Source organism: Diaporthe batatas, assembly GCF_019321695.1.
Source record: "Diaporthe batatas strain CRI 302-4 chromosome Unknown Contig00014, whole genome shotgun sequence".
NCBI classification, from domain to species: domain Eukaryota; kingdom Fungi; phylum Ascomycota; class Sordariomycetes; order Diaporthales; family Diaporthaceae; genus Diaporthe; species Diaporthe batatas.
In genome coordinates this window covers 1,398,875-1,413,432 of record NW_025408561.1, presented here as the reverse complement: position 1 = coordinate 1,413,432, position 14,558 = coordinate 1,398,875, and the positions used below count along the sequence as shown (strand labels likewise).

The window sequence follows — 14,558 nt, the reverse complement described above, 5'->3', positions numbered from 1 at the left end:
CCTTTTGATGCTGGCGGGTCCCGCTACCCTCATGTTTCGACCTCCTGAGGCTCTGCTGAAATGAGGTCTTCAAGCCTTTGCTCTGTACTTTTTCCATTTTGTGATGTTCTGCACTACCATTGGTCGGTGGGTAAGATCTCCCTACTATACCTAGGTGCCTAGGTATACTGTGGTCCTTGCACGCCTTCCTCCTTTCTAGAAGGATTCCAAGGTGGGAAGCGGGTCTTTCCCCATCCCCTCCCTTGGTACCTAGTCTATGTCGATTTTTTTCTCTTCTTTTCTGTTTCTATTCTCGAAATCGTTGGCTGCCTCACCTCCGATATCTCGCTCTCTGGCGACCCGCTTTCCGTCATGGGTATCTGTTTTCAAGGGCGTGGCGTGCGTTCGTTCACTTTGCGTGCAGGAGCCGCATAGGAATCCAGATCCGAGTCGGAGAATTTCCAAACTCTACGCATCCCGATCCTTGGGAAACTTTCTTCTCCAACTTACATAGCGCACCCCAATTTTCTGACACCCAACACCCCTTCTCTATCATCGGATGGGCTCTCCGTATTGCACGACGTGACAGGCTAGTGTCGCTCCTGTCACCACACCAGTCGAAACAAAACCATCTGATGCTGTGCTCAAGTGCTCCTATGACGCTCCGGTCGATCATAACACTCGTGTTAGTGCGCAGTGGTGTCTATTCAGATGTCCGGATCCCCACCTAGCTACCTCTCCGCGATGCAGTCTATTCCGCCTTTGTGAAGTTCGCAAACCATTGTCGCTACCCATCGTCAACGAGCCTGTGGTGATCGAATGCGGATGTGTCCGCCCAATCTTTTGATGACGGCCACAGAGAGCGCAGCGGAAACTTATGGGACGATCCGCTCGAACCTCCGTGGCAATGTAATGCAGTCCCTCAAGATGACGTCCCCCCCCCCCTTGTGCGAGTGTGCGTACAGGCCGAGGCTGGACACATCGACTGTGTCTGGCCACATGCGCCCAGGACTCGAGTGCCGAACTGTAAAATTAAAGACATATGCGCACATCGAGGCAGTGTCGTAAACCCCGGCTCGTAATGCAACCCAGTCGACGGCTGTCGTGGCCAGGATGAGCGGATGACGAGGCATTTGGTGCAAAACTGTCTTGCGCCCAGGCTTCTGCGAACGCCGTGGGGACTCTTCTGGAGAAACTTGAAGCGTGGTTCACTTTGCACAAGTGGGCGTGCAGACAGCGTAAGCGAACGGCGTACTATCTCGTGATAGGAAGGGCACGAAGGGTTGGTGGGGGGTTCAAAATATTGCCCTTCGAAACGGTGGACTCGCAAGTATCGAGTTTCAGGGGCACAGAAGGGGGGGGGGCGCGAACGACGTTTTGACCCGGAACATGTTCTGCTCTGTTCTCTCTCGTTTCCCTGATTGTTCCAAAAACTTCTTGTCATTTATTCTGTGTACATACCATGCCCCTCTTGGTCGGGCCATTGGCTTGGGTACTGCGGCCAATACTGCGACATTTTTCTGTATTGTTTCCGTCCCAGAAATGGACGACGCTACCACCCAGAAACCGCCATAGAGGTTCGGGTCAAACGTGCTCACGCACCCAGGAGCCCAAAAGTCAGAGCACAGTACGCACGAGGAAACCAAATGGGTTTTAAAAGGGTGGACTGAGCACGCAAGCGTGTGGAATAACAGTGATTTGCTCATGTGGGTGCATGTGGCCATCCGCGTGCCATGACCGCTTGCTCCCATTTGGTGCGCCCAGTACAGTCATATACTGTATGTCTCCCAATCAACCGATTTCTGTTTAACGCTTGTTCCGTCAAGTAGCTCGCAGCTGGCGGGGACAGAGTGACTTTCACGACGGACGGCGCGTTCCCTGATGAGGTCTGGGCCTCGGCCGAGAATTCTATCTTGGGACCTCGTGGGAGCTATGGCCTCGTGTCCCGAGCTTTTCGAGATCCCCTCCGCAGGCATGCAACAGCCGCCGGCATCGTGAACCTTATCGAGCTTCAGCCTCGCCTATCGAGTCATGGATAACCCGGCCCCAGAGGCTCGTTCGACCACAAGTCTCACTTGCGAGGATGCAATCCTCCGACACACTTTGAAGAATTGATTTCTTTTCCCTTGTGCATTTGCCCTCAAGCGCAGGCTGGCCTGAACTTAACTGCCTCTCCCAACCAAAGGAAGCGATGTCCATGCAAAAATATTATACCACCCTCCTGAACGCCCTTTTTTGATGAACCCCTCCCGTGATACTACAACAGCAAAAAACTCCAAGTGGACGGGTGGCTTTACTCCAGCCATGATGATATAATGGTATCAAGAATCTCCTTGTTCGGGATGGATATGCAGCCACGGGCTTAATCACTGTCATCCTCGTCCTTGGACGCCTTCTTGGCCTTTTTCTCGGCCTTTCTGCGCTTGCGCTCTGCCTTCTCCTCCGCCGTCTCGCCCTCGTGCTTCTTGCGCTTCTTGTCAGAAACGCCCTCATCCTTGGGGGTTTTTGGGGTCTTGGGAGCCTCCGCGACAACAGCGGCGGGCGCCACGGTCTGGGGCAGGTCGGCAGCAGCGGCCTCGGTGGGCTTAGCAGCGGCCGCCTCGGCACCAGCAGCGCTGTAGTCGGTGTACGAGTCCGTCCACTTGGCAGGGGTGGCCTCGTTGGGTCGTCCGTACTTGTCCAGCTTGCCGTCGGCCTTGAGCTTCTTCTTCTCTGCGGCCGTGGGGCCGAGACCCCATCGGCGAGGGTACAGGTCACGCTCCATGATGCAACGCTTGACCTTGGCCACGACGCCGTGGTCGCAGGTGGTCATCTCGACGGCGGACATCATGGCGATACCAATAGCGATGGCCTCGCCCTTTGTGGTGATCAGGACAACCTCCTCGTGCTGTTCGATCTCGGACTCGTATCGCAGCAGGCCAGGCAACATCAGCTTGGCACCATAGGTGATGGCGTTCACCGCGCTGTCCTTGACTACCAGTCGCTTGTAGCCGAGGAGCAGGGTCTCGAGGGGCTGGATCACCTTTCGCAGGTATGTCTCGTCACGGTTGTTGTCTGTCCCCAGTCAGTCTCGTAGTCAGACACCCAGGGATTGCCGCGCATGTGCCGCGCATGTAACTCACCGTATTGCCATTGGGCATCGAGCACGTCGTGCAGCGTGACCAGGTCCTTGTTCTCGTCCATGGCACCAGAACGGACTCGTCGCAGCTCCTGCATGTGTGCGCCGACACCAAGCAGCAGACCCAGGTGGACACAGAGCGTCCGGATGTACGTGCCGGCCTCACAGCTGACCCAGAAGACACCGAGGTGGCGGTCGTTGTCGAACTCGATGAGCTTGGACTGGTAGATGGTTCGGATACGGAGCTGACGCTTGACGGCAGAGATCAGGGGAGGGCGCTGGAACAGAGAGCCGGTGAGCAGCTCAAGGGCGCGTGCAAACTCGGCCTGGCCGCCTGGCACCTTGTCGTGGAATCGGACGACCGCGACGTACTCCTTTCCGGCTCCCTGCTGGGACTTGACCAGGCGGGTGGCGCGGTCGACGCAGACGATCAAGCATCCTGTGACTTTGGGGTCGAGAGTGCCACTGTGGCCGGTCTTCTCAACGCGGAGCATGCGCTTGACCCACGCGACGACTTCGTGGGAGGAGGGGTTTGAGGGCTTGTCGAGCTGGGCGGGAGAATGATGTCAGTGGGTTTGGTCTTGGATCAGCGGCTGGTCAGTTCTTACATTGATGACACCGGAAGAGACTGTCAAAAGTTAGCAAGACTGTAATTGGAGCGGTGACGGGCATCACAGGTGGGTAGTGGGTAATGACATACTGTAGCTCTTGATGTCTCGCATGTGAGGCTTGCAGCCATGGGGAATGGGTGTGAAGTGCCCAGTCCTCACCAGAACTACGCGCCTGTCAGCAAAATTTGCACGCCAGATCCTCAATTCGGCTGGCTGGTTGCATCCTCACGCTTGTCATAGTTCTTGAGCAGCAGCGGCCAGTCGCTCGTGTCGGCGGCTGGTGTCGTCGCCTGAGGCTTGATGATATGCTCTTCCTCTTGGGCCTTGGCCGCAACCTTGTCCGCCATCCTGATTATCCGAGAAACAGGAACGAATCAAGCCAAAGGAGTAGTTTGTAAAGGGTGGAGAAAAGGACCGGCTGTCCTTCTTGGGGTGTAGATGTCGTGACGGGAGGAGAGGGAATTGGACGGCCAAGTTTTCCGCGGGTGCTAAGAAGCTCTCATCATGCTTCCCAAATTTTTTTGACTGTGGGGGAGCACGGGCCACCGCAAAACTCAACTTCGGGCGGCCTAGCGGCTTCGGGCGGCCTAGCCCGATTCGGTCCCGCACTGGCGCGCCGAGCTACACCCACGGTCTATAGATTCGCCTTCCGGATCCTCAACACACAACACCGGCTCAATGGTCTAGTCGTATGATTCTTGCTTTGGGTGACGCGCACTGCAAGAGGCCCCGGGTTCAAATCCCGGTTGAGCCCGTTTATTTTGCTCGCCTCTTTTTGCTCGCATGGCTTGTGGTTGTTGTTCTCGGCGGTTGAAGCCCCCATTCACACCGGAAAGATGGCGGCAGGTTGTTAGCCCCTTTCATTGCTTTTGGCGTAAATGGAAGCTATAGTAAGATAGTCCAGACTCCTACCTTTCTACCTTCCTATCTTCCTACCTTCCTACCTTCTTACCTTCCTATTTTTCTACCTTTTTACCTTCCTACCTTTATACCTTCCTACCTTCTTACCTTCTTACCTTCCTACCTTCCTACCTTCCTATCTTTCTATTTTCCTACCTTCCTACCTTCCTACCTTCTTACCTTTCTACCTTTCTACTTTTCTATCTTTCTATCTTCTTATTTTCCTCCCTTCCTACCTTTCTATTTTTTTATTTAATTTTATTTAATTTTATTTAAATATTAAATTAATTATTGAATTAATTAATAATATTTAAAGATATAAATAATTATTTTTTAATATAATTTTTTAATTAATTTCTAATTAATAATTTTATTTTATTATAATTTTATTTTATTTTTAATATAATTATTTTTATTTTTATAAATATTTAATTAAATTAAAACTTTTAAATTTAAATTTAAAATTTTTATAAATTTTAATATATTTTAAATTAAATATATAATTTATTACTTTTTAAAAATATATTAATTATTTTAAATATTAATTATTTTAAAAAATAAAATTTATTTTTATAATTATAAATTTAATTATTAATAATTATTTTTATTTATAATAAAATTATTATAATTATAAATTTAAATATTATTTATAATAATAAAATAATTATTTTATTTAAAAATTATATTTTAATTTAATAAAAATAAAATAAATTAAATAATTATTTTTAAATAACTTTATTTTTAAAGTTAATAAATAAATATATATTTATATAAAATTAAAATTTATATATATTTTTAATTAAAAATAATATTTTTTTATTAATTTATTTAAATTATATAATTAATTTAATATTTTATATAATAATATTTATTAATATTAAATTAAATAATTTATAATTTATAATAATTTTAATTTTTAATAAATTAATAATATTAATTTAAATTAATATAATTTAATAATTTAATATATAAAATATTTTTAATAATATATAATAATAATATTATAAATATAAACTATAATTTTATTAAAAAAAATATATATAATAAATTTAATTAAATTAATTTTTAAAAAATATATTATATTATTTTTTTAAAAAACTTTAATTATTTATTTTTAATTTAATAATAGAATTAAAAAATATAAATAGTTTATAAATAGCTATTTAATAGACTTAAGTATATCTTTATATTTATAAGTGTAGATATTTAGTCTCTTTATATATAGTAAGGTACTTTAGTTTGCTGTAGTGACTAGCTGAGGCATGGCTAAGGCTGCCATTAGGAGGGCCGAGGCTGACAACCCCATGGCTATTAGTGACAAATTGTTCTACCACTCTCCTTTTAGATCCCTACTTTGTGGTATCCTCTTGTGGGGAACCATGTTGTCGTCTGTGGGATATTGATGTGAGCTTTGTGATGCTTTGATTGATTGTATTGACGCTTAATTAATTATTTGCTAAAGACACTAGGTACTGGACTCCAAACTCCAGGCTAACAAGACAAGAAACATCCGCAAATCAAACCAATTAAGGCCCCATGGTATCCACCACGGGCTCTGTCCAAATCTTGTCCTCCCAGCCGGCTGCACCGCCAACCTAAGCATGTGTTGGCGGCGGCGGGGGTGGGAACTTATCAGGACTATAACGCCCGTACCCAGGATGCTGCAGCACCGGCGCGACGTTGCCCCTGGCCAACCTGTTCTTGAAGCTATCGCTGTGCCCGATCGTGGGCGCGTTGGGGCCTCCGGCGCTGCTGCCCCCGGCGCTGCTCACCTCGTGCAGCTCGTACTCCTCGGTCGAGTTGCCGTTCCCGCGCTGGTCCCGAAAGCTAGGGTTGGACGGCTCCGTCCGCAGGCTCGGCTCGTCACCACCCAGCGCAACTCCTATGTGGATGGGTTGTTGACTCGACGGCCCGGCGGCAGCCGCTTCGGCCTCATGCTGGTCCTGCATGGCCTTCTCTTGGGCGGACGATGGGAAGCTGTGGCCTGGGTTGTGGTAGTCCTGAGGCGACAGGTGGTCGTGGAAGCTCGGCCACTGCTGCGCCATGATGGCAGGCGTGCCGGCCGCGCTGACGGGGCTGTTGTACTGGGACGAGTACGGGGAGAAGTAGCGCCCGTAGCTGGTATCCGTTGCCGTCGCCGACAGCGGCGAATCATCCCACCCGCGCAGCGGCTTTTGGCTGAGCGGCGTCTCGTTCATGTCCGGCCCGCGAGCCGGCACCCCACCGCTGCCATTGCCACCTCCCCTTCCTCCACCTCCACCGGGGTGCGGCCACCCGGCATCCTTCTGCCGCATCTCGAGCTTGCGCAAGTAGGCGCGACGGCGCCGCCGACCATTACACACGATGCAGAACCCGGCCACAGCGAGGGCAAAGCAGAGGCCGCCGATGGCGATGCCGACCTTTGCGCCGAGCGAGAGCGGGCCCGAGTTGGTGTCGTCGACCCAGCTGCTGTCCGGCGTCGGAGTCCCTTCCTGCAGCAAGGTGGTGGAGAATATGCCGCCTTCGACGGCAACGGTCGTGCCGGGGACAGGCTTTTGGTGGCAACCAACCTGGAGCAGCGCAATCATATTGGCCAGGTGGTCGTCGTCACTGGCCCGTAAACACTGCTCGCATCCGTTCGTGAGCTCGCTAAAGTCCCAGTGTTGGCAGTAGTCGTATGCCCCAACATTTGTGCTGAAATTGCCAAATTGGATGGCATTCTTGAGGACACCACAAGCTCGTCTGAACGCTGATGTTAACCCGTGTGTTCCTCCGAAGCGGCGATAGGATGTTACTCACGATGTGACACACGGGCTGTCGCCAATGTCCTCATTGCCCGGGTCACCGAACACGCAGTATGAGACCGCGAACCTGGAGTTGTATAACAACCACTGTTGATCGGTCTGATTTAATTCGGTACTGTAGTACTTGCTGCCGAGCTCGCAATTCATGCAGTTTCTAAACACGGTACCTGCTGCGCTGCCCAAGTTGTTCTGGTCGCACTCCATGTCCGACCCGGTGGTCGCGGAGAGGACATTGCCGCACTGGGTATCGCACGGCGAGTCCGGCGTGACGAGTAGAGCAGCCGCCGAGCTGGCGAGCGCCGCACTCACGGCCAGCCTAGCCGTCGCGGGCCTCATATTGCCTGGTGGTTGATCTTGGTGTGTGGTAGCGAGGGTGTGTGCGCGATGAGAGAAGCAATCAAGGGTAGAATGCGGGGTCCGAATAAGTAAAGGCGGCGTGCGAGACACAAAAGCTTGGGTGCCGTTATCGCCACATGGGATTCTTCCGCTGCGGTGCGACCGTGAGCATGACGCTTGTTCAGCGCGGAGAGATGGTCGGGGTCCAGATCACCGACGCCCTGCGCGGCGAGCGATATTAAATCTTCTGCCGAGCCCTCCTGGACCCGGGAAAACGGTGTTGGTTCTCCTGGATGTTGGTGATTGTCAGAGACTTTAGCGCCAGCGTTACAGGCGAGTGCTGTGATTTAACGGTGAGGTGCGGTGGAAAATCGATCTAGGAATGTGATCTGGTGTGACATCGAGGCAAAGTCGGGCGCGCGCGGTGGAGAGGAGACCAAGGGCCGACCCAAGAAACACAGACTCCCGCAGTGGATGCCAGTCAGCAGGGGCTCCACACTCTTTGAGAATGCAGGGTGAGCAAAGACGACGTTCCACCGATTGGGCTGAGGTGTCATCGGCCCCCTGGGCGGGCTCCTTCAGCTCTGCAAATGGCAGCGAGGCCCGGATGTTCGTGACCTCGGCGCGGCCTGCCACACCTTTCCCCCCCTCTGCCCCTCGGGCTACCAACACTCGGCCACTCGAGGGCCCCGAACCAGGCCATTGTGCTGTAAAAAGCTTGGGTGTGGCACAAGGAATTGGCCAGTCAGAGGAGTAAGAAGCTTCAATATCACCTGCCGCAATGCGATGCGGATGCAAGGTCCCCTGCACATCTTCACATCCTTCCGGGTCCTCGTTGGGGGAGGCTGGGGCCCCTGGGCCGTGATTGGGCATTCTCAACCCTCTTGCCGTCTGCCGCAAGCGCCAGCCATGACCTTGTCCTACCCAAAGAAGTTAAGCCCCAGAGGAAATCCCAGTTATCTCGCAGATCTGCAACATCTCATTGGGCTATCCGCGGGTTGGCCCTTGCCATCCCAGCCACTTACAGCGGCCCCCAAAATATTATCCATCAGCACCAACCCTCTCTCCTGCGTTGGCTTTGATTACCCCCGCAAAGCACGTCGCGACAATCAATCTGCCTCGGCACCAGCCGGTTCTGGCACGACGCATCCCCCCTGCGTGACCATTTCTCCTTTGGCATGGCATGTACTCCTTTGTTGTGAACCTCGAAGCGCCGTTCTATTGGGACGCATTGGGGGAGTGATGGTGCTTGCAGTGCTAGTGAAACCCATGTTCACGCAGGTCCTCGTGCCGAATCATCGGGGGATCACCAGATCTCACCGACAGGGTGACGAGGTCAGTTGATTCGGTCTTTTGGCTGTATCGTGGGGGAAAGAACAGGTCTTGTCTTCTGCCGTGCTTCGAGCCTGACTTGGCGTATCGATACTCGCTGACTGGCTGAGGGGGACTCCTTCCTTCAGTTTCTGTCAGCGCTGTGAATCGACAGTCTGAAGACCTGGGATTGAAGTGTGGGTAATGACACGAGGAAGCGCTAAGCTCTGCAACGCAATCTCAAGTTTGCGGGCACCTTCCTTTGCCTCACAGTAAGCAATGCAGTCCAGGCGTGGTCGAAGAATTTGGCGTCGGCGAGAGACAAGCTGTAGCGAGCTACACATTCTCGGCCCACTCTCTGTGCTGCATCAAGATCCTCCTCGTACGACGCATATCCTTATTTCTGCCACTCCTCAGCATTCGCCCGGCCGTGCATACCGTCTGCCCAGCTTAAGCGCGGCCGTGATGCTAACCGCCGCCTGTCGGCCCAGACACTCATGACCATGGTCAAGTTCCTGCATCCATCTTTTTCGGTCCATCGCCACTGGGTTCGGTCGTCGGTGTCGGCTTCTTTTCCAGGAATGACGTTCGTGAAGCCTCGGCGAACCAGCTGTTTGTTGTTGGTCTGCGGCCCAAAGCGAATAGCCAACCCAGCCCGGGACCATTCGTCCAGTCACCTGTGCCTCAGGAACGGGCAGGATGTTTCCATCCCTGGCCATGATTGTCACGGCTTGTTGGCCGTCTTTGTATCTACCTGTACGAACGAGAAACATCCCTTCCAAACTGAGTCAGCGAAACCGTACCGTAGGATGAATACCTCGAAAACCATCACACATCCAAGGGTGTGAGAGAGAGCTGTCGATACGAGACAGGCAACTCACAGGTAACATGCATATTAGATGAGAGGGCCTTGGCTGTTAGGCCTAACGTGAAAGGTTCTGACTTTTCTGCCCATTCTGATGCTGCAAGATCTTGTATCGACAATTTGCATGCGATCCAGAGTATGAGACACAGATTCCCATAGCGCATGCTTGCGGCGGTACATGGGATCGAGATCATATCTTTCGTCAGGGGACCCAGTTCGACGAATGCCACCCTAGGACGCCGTTTGCACCGAGGAATCCTCAAGGGGTGAGTCTGATTCAGCGTCCGCATCTGCGCGGCTGATGAGTTTGCCAAGGGGTGGAGTGTCGGTGTCGACAACGAGGAGGCTCTCCCGGCCCCTCGGGAGCAAGCCATGGACACGGCATTCTCCTTGCTTGATGGAGATGACGGTGCTCGTTCCTGCATACACCGTGTCTCCCTCTATACCGCATCTATTACAAAAGACGAAGACGATCTCTTCGTCGTTCTCTGCGCGGATGATGGGCTCCATACGTTGCACCCAGTAAGTCAAGGTCTCCCTGTGACGCGAGGTCAGAATCTGAGAGCTTGTCGAGATGCCCTCATCACGGTGTCAGTTGGATCGATGACTTACATATCAGGCTCGTCCGGTTTTGCGCAAAAGGTTGATGCTTCTTCTCTGGTAAGCCATGCCATGGACAGGATGACCAAATTTGCTCGAACTTCCAGAACATGAAAGGCAAATTCAAAGGTATGCCACGGGGCTTCGAATTTATAAGGGTTTATATCCATACCTAGGGATGATGCGTCAGTTCCCTTGTTTCCCACGCAGAGTATGGTATGAGCACTCACATATGCCCATTGCGGTCTGGCCAAGGCCAGGGATGTAGTCCTTGCCAAATCCGGGCCCTTCCAAGGCCCAAGTCTCGTCGATCATATACAGGAAGTGCTTCCTGTAGGTGCCTATCATCTCGCCTTCATTGGAGACGATGATGGCGGAGTTGTAGTACTCGGGCGAGGTGGGCCACCTGTCGGAGACATCGACCTGCTCTGGGAAGCCGGCAACGACATGGCAGTTGTGTTTGAGGGCTCGTGATCGTGCCCACAGTGAGCTGATGCCGGTGCCTGCATACTCCAGGAAGGGGGAGATGTGGCCGAGTGAGGTGAAGTTGTATCCTGTGCGGTTGTGGTCAGACTGGTGGTCAGACTGGTGCCCCGGCGGGACAGGGCCGCAGGACTTGAAGCGACTGTGAGAAAGTGATGCTGGGACCCACCACTGAAAGCCATCTCCGGGACGACGAGCAGGTCCAGGCTGTCCAGCTCGTCGGGGTCGGCCCTGGAGAGGACGGCATCGGCTCGACTCAGGTTGCCGTCGACGTCGCCGACCTGGGGAGCGAACTGCAAGCACCCGATCCTCATCTTGGACTTTGGGGGGCGTCCTGTTGCGTGTCAGCGAGGTGATGTCGAGGCGGTGGAAGTGCAGTGACTGCCCTTGACACCGACCTTTGGGCGCGGGCGAGGACGGCGACGCAGAGACAGGAACGACGGAGAGGTTCTGGCGCCGGGGCCTAGCGCGAAGCTTATAGCCGAACAAGCTAAGGGGTCTCGCGGGTGCCACGGGTACGGGGGCCTTTTTAGGTTGGGCTGCTAGGGCGCGAGGGTTTGGGCCGTGCAGCGCAGCCCTCCAGAGCGCTGCTGGTGGTCCTGAGGTTTTCATGTTCATGACACGTCAAGCCCGTCAGGGTCGTCCCGGGCGCCCGAATTGATTGGGTGCGGTGGAGGGGCGGGAAGGAGCGTGCCTTGCAAGACCCAGACACACGGGCTCCCACACGGGCTGCTCCCAAGTGCCGGCAGGGCTAATAGCCGTACTCCATTCTGTCAGATCCCGTCCTGCCGCCTGGTTCCTCCACTAGCCAACCGACACCAATCCTTAGCCGCCAAGATCAAATGAGGCTTGCTTTACCTTTACCACCCGACAACCATTTGCCTCACCCTGAATAACTTCACTTCACAAGCAGCTCTATATGTGGCCAGGCCAGCTATCATCATCAGCCCATCCTCACTATGCCCGGCTATACTCTAAATCCTGTGCTTCAAATGTTCACTGCCGGAATAATCATGTTATCCTCACCGTCCCTCATTTACTAGCAGTTCCCTCGCTCCTAAAGTCGTGCATGTCACATCATGACTAGATACTTGAGTAGTCTAGTCAACTTCAAATTTTCAGTCCGCAGTACATGGTCGATTACGCGTGGCCCTTGCAGCTGGTTCTAGCCATCTGCTCAGTGAAATCTGAGATGGAAGAGGGCAGCTGCTCGACGCGCCCGCAAAAAGACATTCTGTGAATGCAGCACTCATTCCGTAGCTGAAATAAACAATCTTTCCATCATTCTCCCAGGGGGCCAAAGTGACTGCATACCCTATTTTGATGGATGAGTGTGTTGTGAACGGACACAGAGTGAGGCCACCAGGGATTATTTATGAGAACGGAAATTGTTCCAAGGCCGATGTCTTGCTGTGCTGGGACTACGACCTTGGTCTGAACTCTCTGGCGACTTTGGTATCGACATGAAATTGTAAGCATTATCTACAAACTGGAAGTGTTCTGCTCAGTATGATGCATAAATTCCAAGGCTGCTGTTACTTGGGAGTTCACTCCGAGAGCTGACTTGGTGCACAAAACCATGTATGCACTTTCCCAAGTGAGCATTGAAGGCAATCAATTGGTTTTTAATGGTAGTCTTCCAGTTTACGAGCTGCATATCTCATTTCATAGGGTGCGTTGTGTCACGATCTGGCCTCGTGTGCTCCCCGCCAATCTACCCTCAGGCCAACCTGGCCATCATTTCTTCTCCAGCAGTTCCAGGTATTGAGCAGCCACATCCGACACGGCAGCCTCAAAGCTCTTCAACTCGCCTAGGATACCCTTCGCATCACTCGAGTCATACTCGACTGGCAGTGTAGGAACTACTCCCTTCTTGAATATCCCTGACTTCACAGCCTCAGGGTACTTATCCTTGATCTGGTCGAAAATAGTGGCATAGTCCACCTTTGTTGCAATGCCAACATCCTTGCCAGCATATGCCTCATCAAGAGCCACACGTACGTGGATCTCGGCCACATCGTCAATATGGGCGAAGCCGCCGTGGATAGGAAATGGCAGCTCGCCACCCAGGAGGCCAACCATCAGGAAGTTGTTGGAGCTATTTTGGGTCTGCATCATGCCGGTATCAAGCGCGAGCTCGTTGCGACCAAACACATAGCCAGGTACAACATGCGAGATGGTGAAGTGTGGACTCTTGGCCTGGTCCTTGGCGAAATTGTCCGTGTCTCGCATCTCAACCAGCTTGCCGACTACATAGGCCTCCATGACATTGTCAAACGTCTTGGGGACCGGGCTTGGCGGCGGTACACGTGTTGAGGCAGATGCAACCGCTGCCGATGCCTCTGGCGAAGGGTCTAGTATATGTTAATTGAATGCTATGTGCTCCCAGGTATTCCGTTCCAGAATCTGCCAGAAGACTAGACGAATCCGCACAAGTGTCATGCTTACTGAGGTTGGCAACAATGGATGAGGTGATGACAACGCGGCGTACGCTGGGTGACTTGAGGGCAGACTGTAGTATGCCCGCCGACATCCGGACACTGATGAAAGTTAGTGCTCGTGTTCTGGTTTTGACTGAAAGTCTGCAAAGTGGACGGCAATGGGTTGGTCTGTCTGTACTCACGTAGGCTCATAGATCTGAGTAACAGGGTCAAAGGTTGGTACCGGCACGGGCGAGCCGACATGGATGATGTGTGTCACTCCCTGCACAGCACTGTCCAAAGCACCATCAACGGCGAGGTCCGGGATGACAAGGGGCACCAGACGGTCACCTGCGCCAAGTTTCTTGACGGCAGGGTTCTCGGAGACCACCTTGGCCTTCTCTTCAGATCGAACGGTGTAGCGCACGTTGTGGCCAGAGGCAAGTGCAGTGAGGAGGATGCGGAATCCAATCAAGCCGCTGGCTCCGGTGATGAGAAATGTTGCCGCCATCTTTGCAGACTGAAGAGTAGTGCTGCCCACGAAATGAGGGTTCAAGAGAGGGGGAATAAAATGACAAGACGACCAGGAGGTGTGTACTTGCTGGTCGGTGATGGAGGTTGATAACTGGGCAAATAGTTATTCGGCTTATTGTTGGACATGCGCGGCTTTTTCGCGAAAGATATGTGTCTTTAGTACTTTTCGTTTATTAGTGGGCGGTACGATCAGAAGTACAACATGAGCAAGTACCTAGGTATTCAATGGGTGAAACATTGACCTGTTAATCCACAAACTGCTTAGTTACAGACGTTGACCCAGGTCTATCCCTTCCGAGGCTTGGGCTGGGAGCCCGATCGCCCCTGGCCAAAGTCCTGCTTTGCGCTGCACTGTACTCACTACTTAAGTACCCAGGTACTTCAATTGGTGGAACCCTTGGCGCTTGCAACTGTTGAGCATCTAGCACAGCAGGCTGCCGTCGCATCCTGCGGCGCAGTAATAAGGCCGGCAAAGCATGTGCGTTCAGCTGTCCTGATCAGAATCACTGTGTCACCAACACGCACTTAGTTGGGTAACATCGGGCTGTCTCTCGCTGCGCCATCACGAGTGGAGACTAGGTGGGGGCCAACGCCGAAGGATTGATTCTCTGCATACAC

The 14,558-nt window shown here is 52.1% G+C and overlaps 4 protein-coding genes across 4 annotated transcripts; all 4 read right to left on the bottom strand.

The window, feature by feature from the left end:
- Positions 1–1,341: 1,341 nt before the first annotated feature.
- Positions 1,342–4,194, bottom strand: KVR01_010848 (pseudouridine synthase CBF5). The gene is made up of 5 exons (XM_044792707.1): positions 3,938–4,194; positions 3,798–3,872; positions 3,706–3,725; positions 3,102–3,645; positions 1,342–3,033 (listed from the first exon to the last, which is right to left on the bottom strand). Exons 1-5 carry the CDS (start codon positions 4,053–4,055, stop codon positions 2,342–2,344), a joined length of 1,449 nt encoding a protein of 482 aa, XP_044639995.1. The 5' UTR covers positions 4,056–4,194; the 3' UTR covers positions 1,342–2,341.
- A 2,009-nt stretch (positions 4,195–6,203) lies between these two features.
- KVR01_011044 (uncharacterized protein) lies at positions 6,204–7,727 on the bottom strand (the record flags this gene model as incomplete). Its single annotated transcript, XM_044784503.1, has 2 exons — positions 6,204–7,329; positions 7,387–7,727. 2 exons carry the CDS (start codon positions 7,725–7,727, stop codon positions 6,204–6,206), a joined length of 1,467 nt encoding a protein of 488 aa, XP_044640191.1.
- A 2,035-nt stretch (positions 7,728–9,762) lies between these two features.
- On the bottom strand, positions 9,763–11,604 carry KVR01_010971 (amidase; the record flags this gene model as incomplete). Its single annotated transcript, XM_044788205.1, has 6 exons — positions 9,763–9,813; positions 10,333–10,441; positions 10,516–10,675; positions 10,734–11,057; positions 11,156–11,320; positions 11,385–11,604. The coding sequence occupies 6 exons, from the start codon at positions 11,602–11,604 to the stop codon at positions 9,763–9,765; spliced, it is 1,029 nt and encodes a 342-aa protein (XP_044640118.1).
- Positions 11,605–12,585: 981 nt separating this feature from the next.
- Positions 12,586–14,331, bottom strand: KVR01_011100 (uncharacterized protein). The gene is made up of 4 exons (XM_044790586.1): positions 14,155–14,331; positions 13,610–14,102; positions 13,435–13,526; positions 12,586–13,340 (listed from the first exon to the last, which is right to left on the bottom strand). Exons 2-4 carry the CDS (start codon positions 13,915–13,917, stop codon positions 12,724–12,726), a joined length of 1,017 nt encoding a protein of 338 aa, XP_044640247.1. The 5' UTR covers positions 13,918–14,102; positions 14,155–14,331; the 3' UTR covers positions 12,586–12,723.
- Positions 14,332–14,558: the final 227 nt, after the last annotated feature.

Excerpts from the sequence above, each read along its gene's own strand:
- KVR01_010848 (XM_044792707.1), bottom strand. The coding sequence starts at position 4,055 with ATGGCGGACAAGGTTGCGGCCAAGGCCCAAGAGGAAGAGCATATCATC. Across the intron at positions 3,726-3,797 it reads GCGAGACATCAAGAGCTACA|TCTCTTCCGGTGTCATCAAT; the intron begins GTATGTCATTAC and ends AACTTTTGACAG. Across the intron at positions 3,646-3,705 it reads TCTCTTCCGGTGTCATCAAT|CTCGACAAGCCCTCAAACCC; the intron begins GTAAGAACTGAC and ends TCTCCCGCCCAG.
- KVR01_011100 (XM_044790586.1), bottom strand. The coding sequence starts at position 13,917 with ATGGCGGCAACATTTCTCATCACCGGAGCCAGCGGCTTGATTGGATTC. Across the intron at positions 13,527-13,609 it reads ACTCAGATCTATGAGCCTAC|TGTCCGGATGTCGGCGGGCA; the intron begins GTGAGTACAGAC and ends AACTTTCATCAG. Across the intron at positions 13,341-13,434 it reads ATCCATTGTTGCCAACCTCA|ACCCTTCGCCAGAGGCATCG; the intron begins GTAAGCATGACA and ends AACATATACTAG.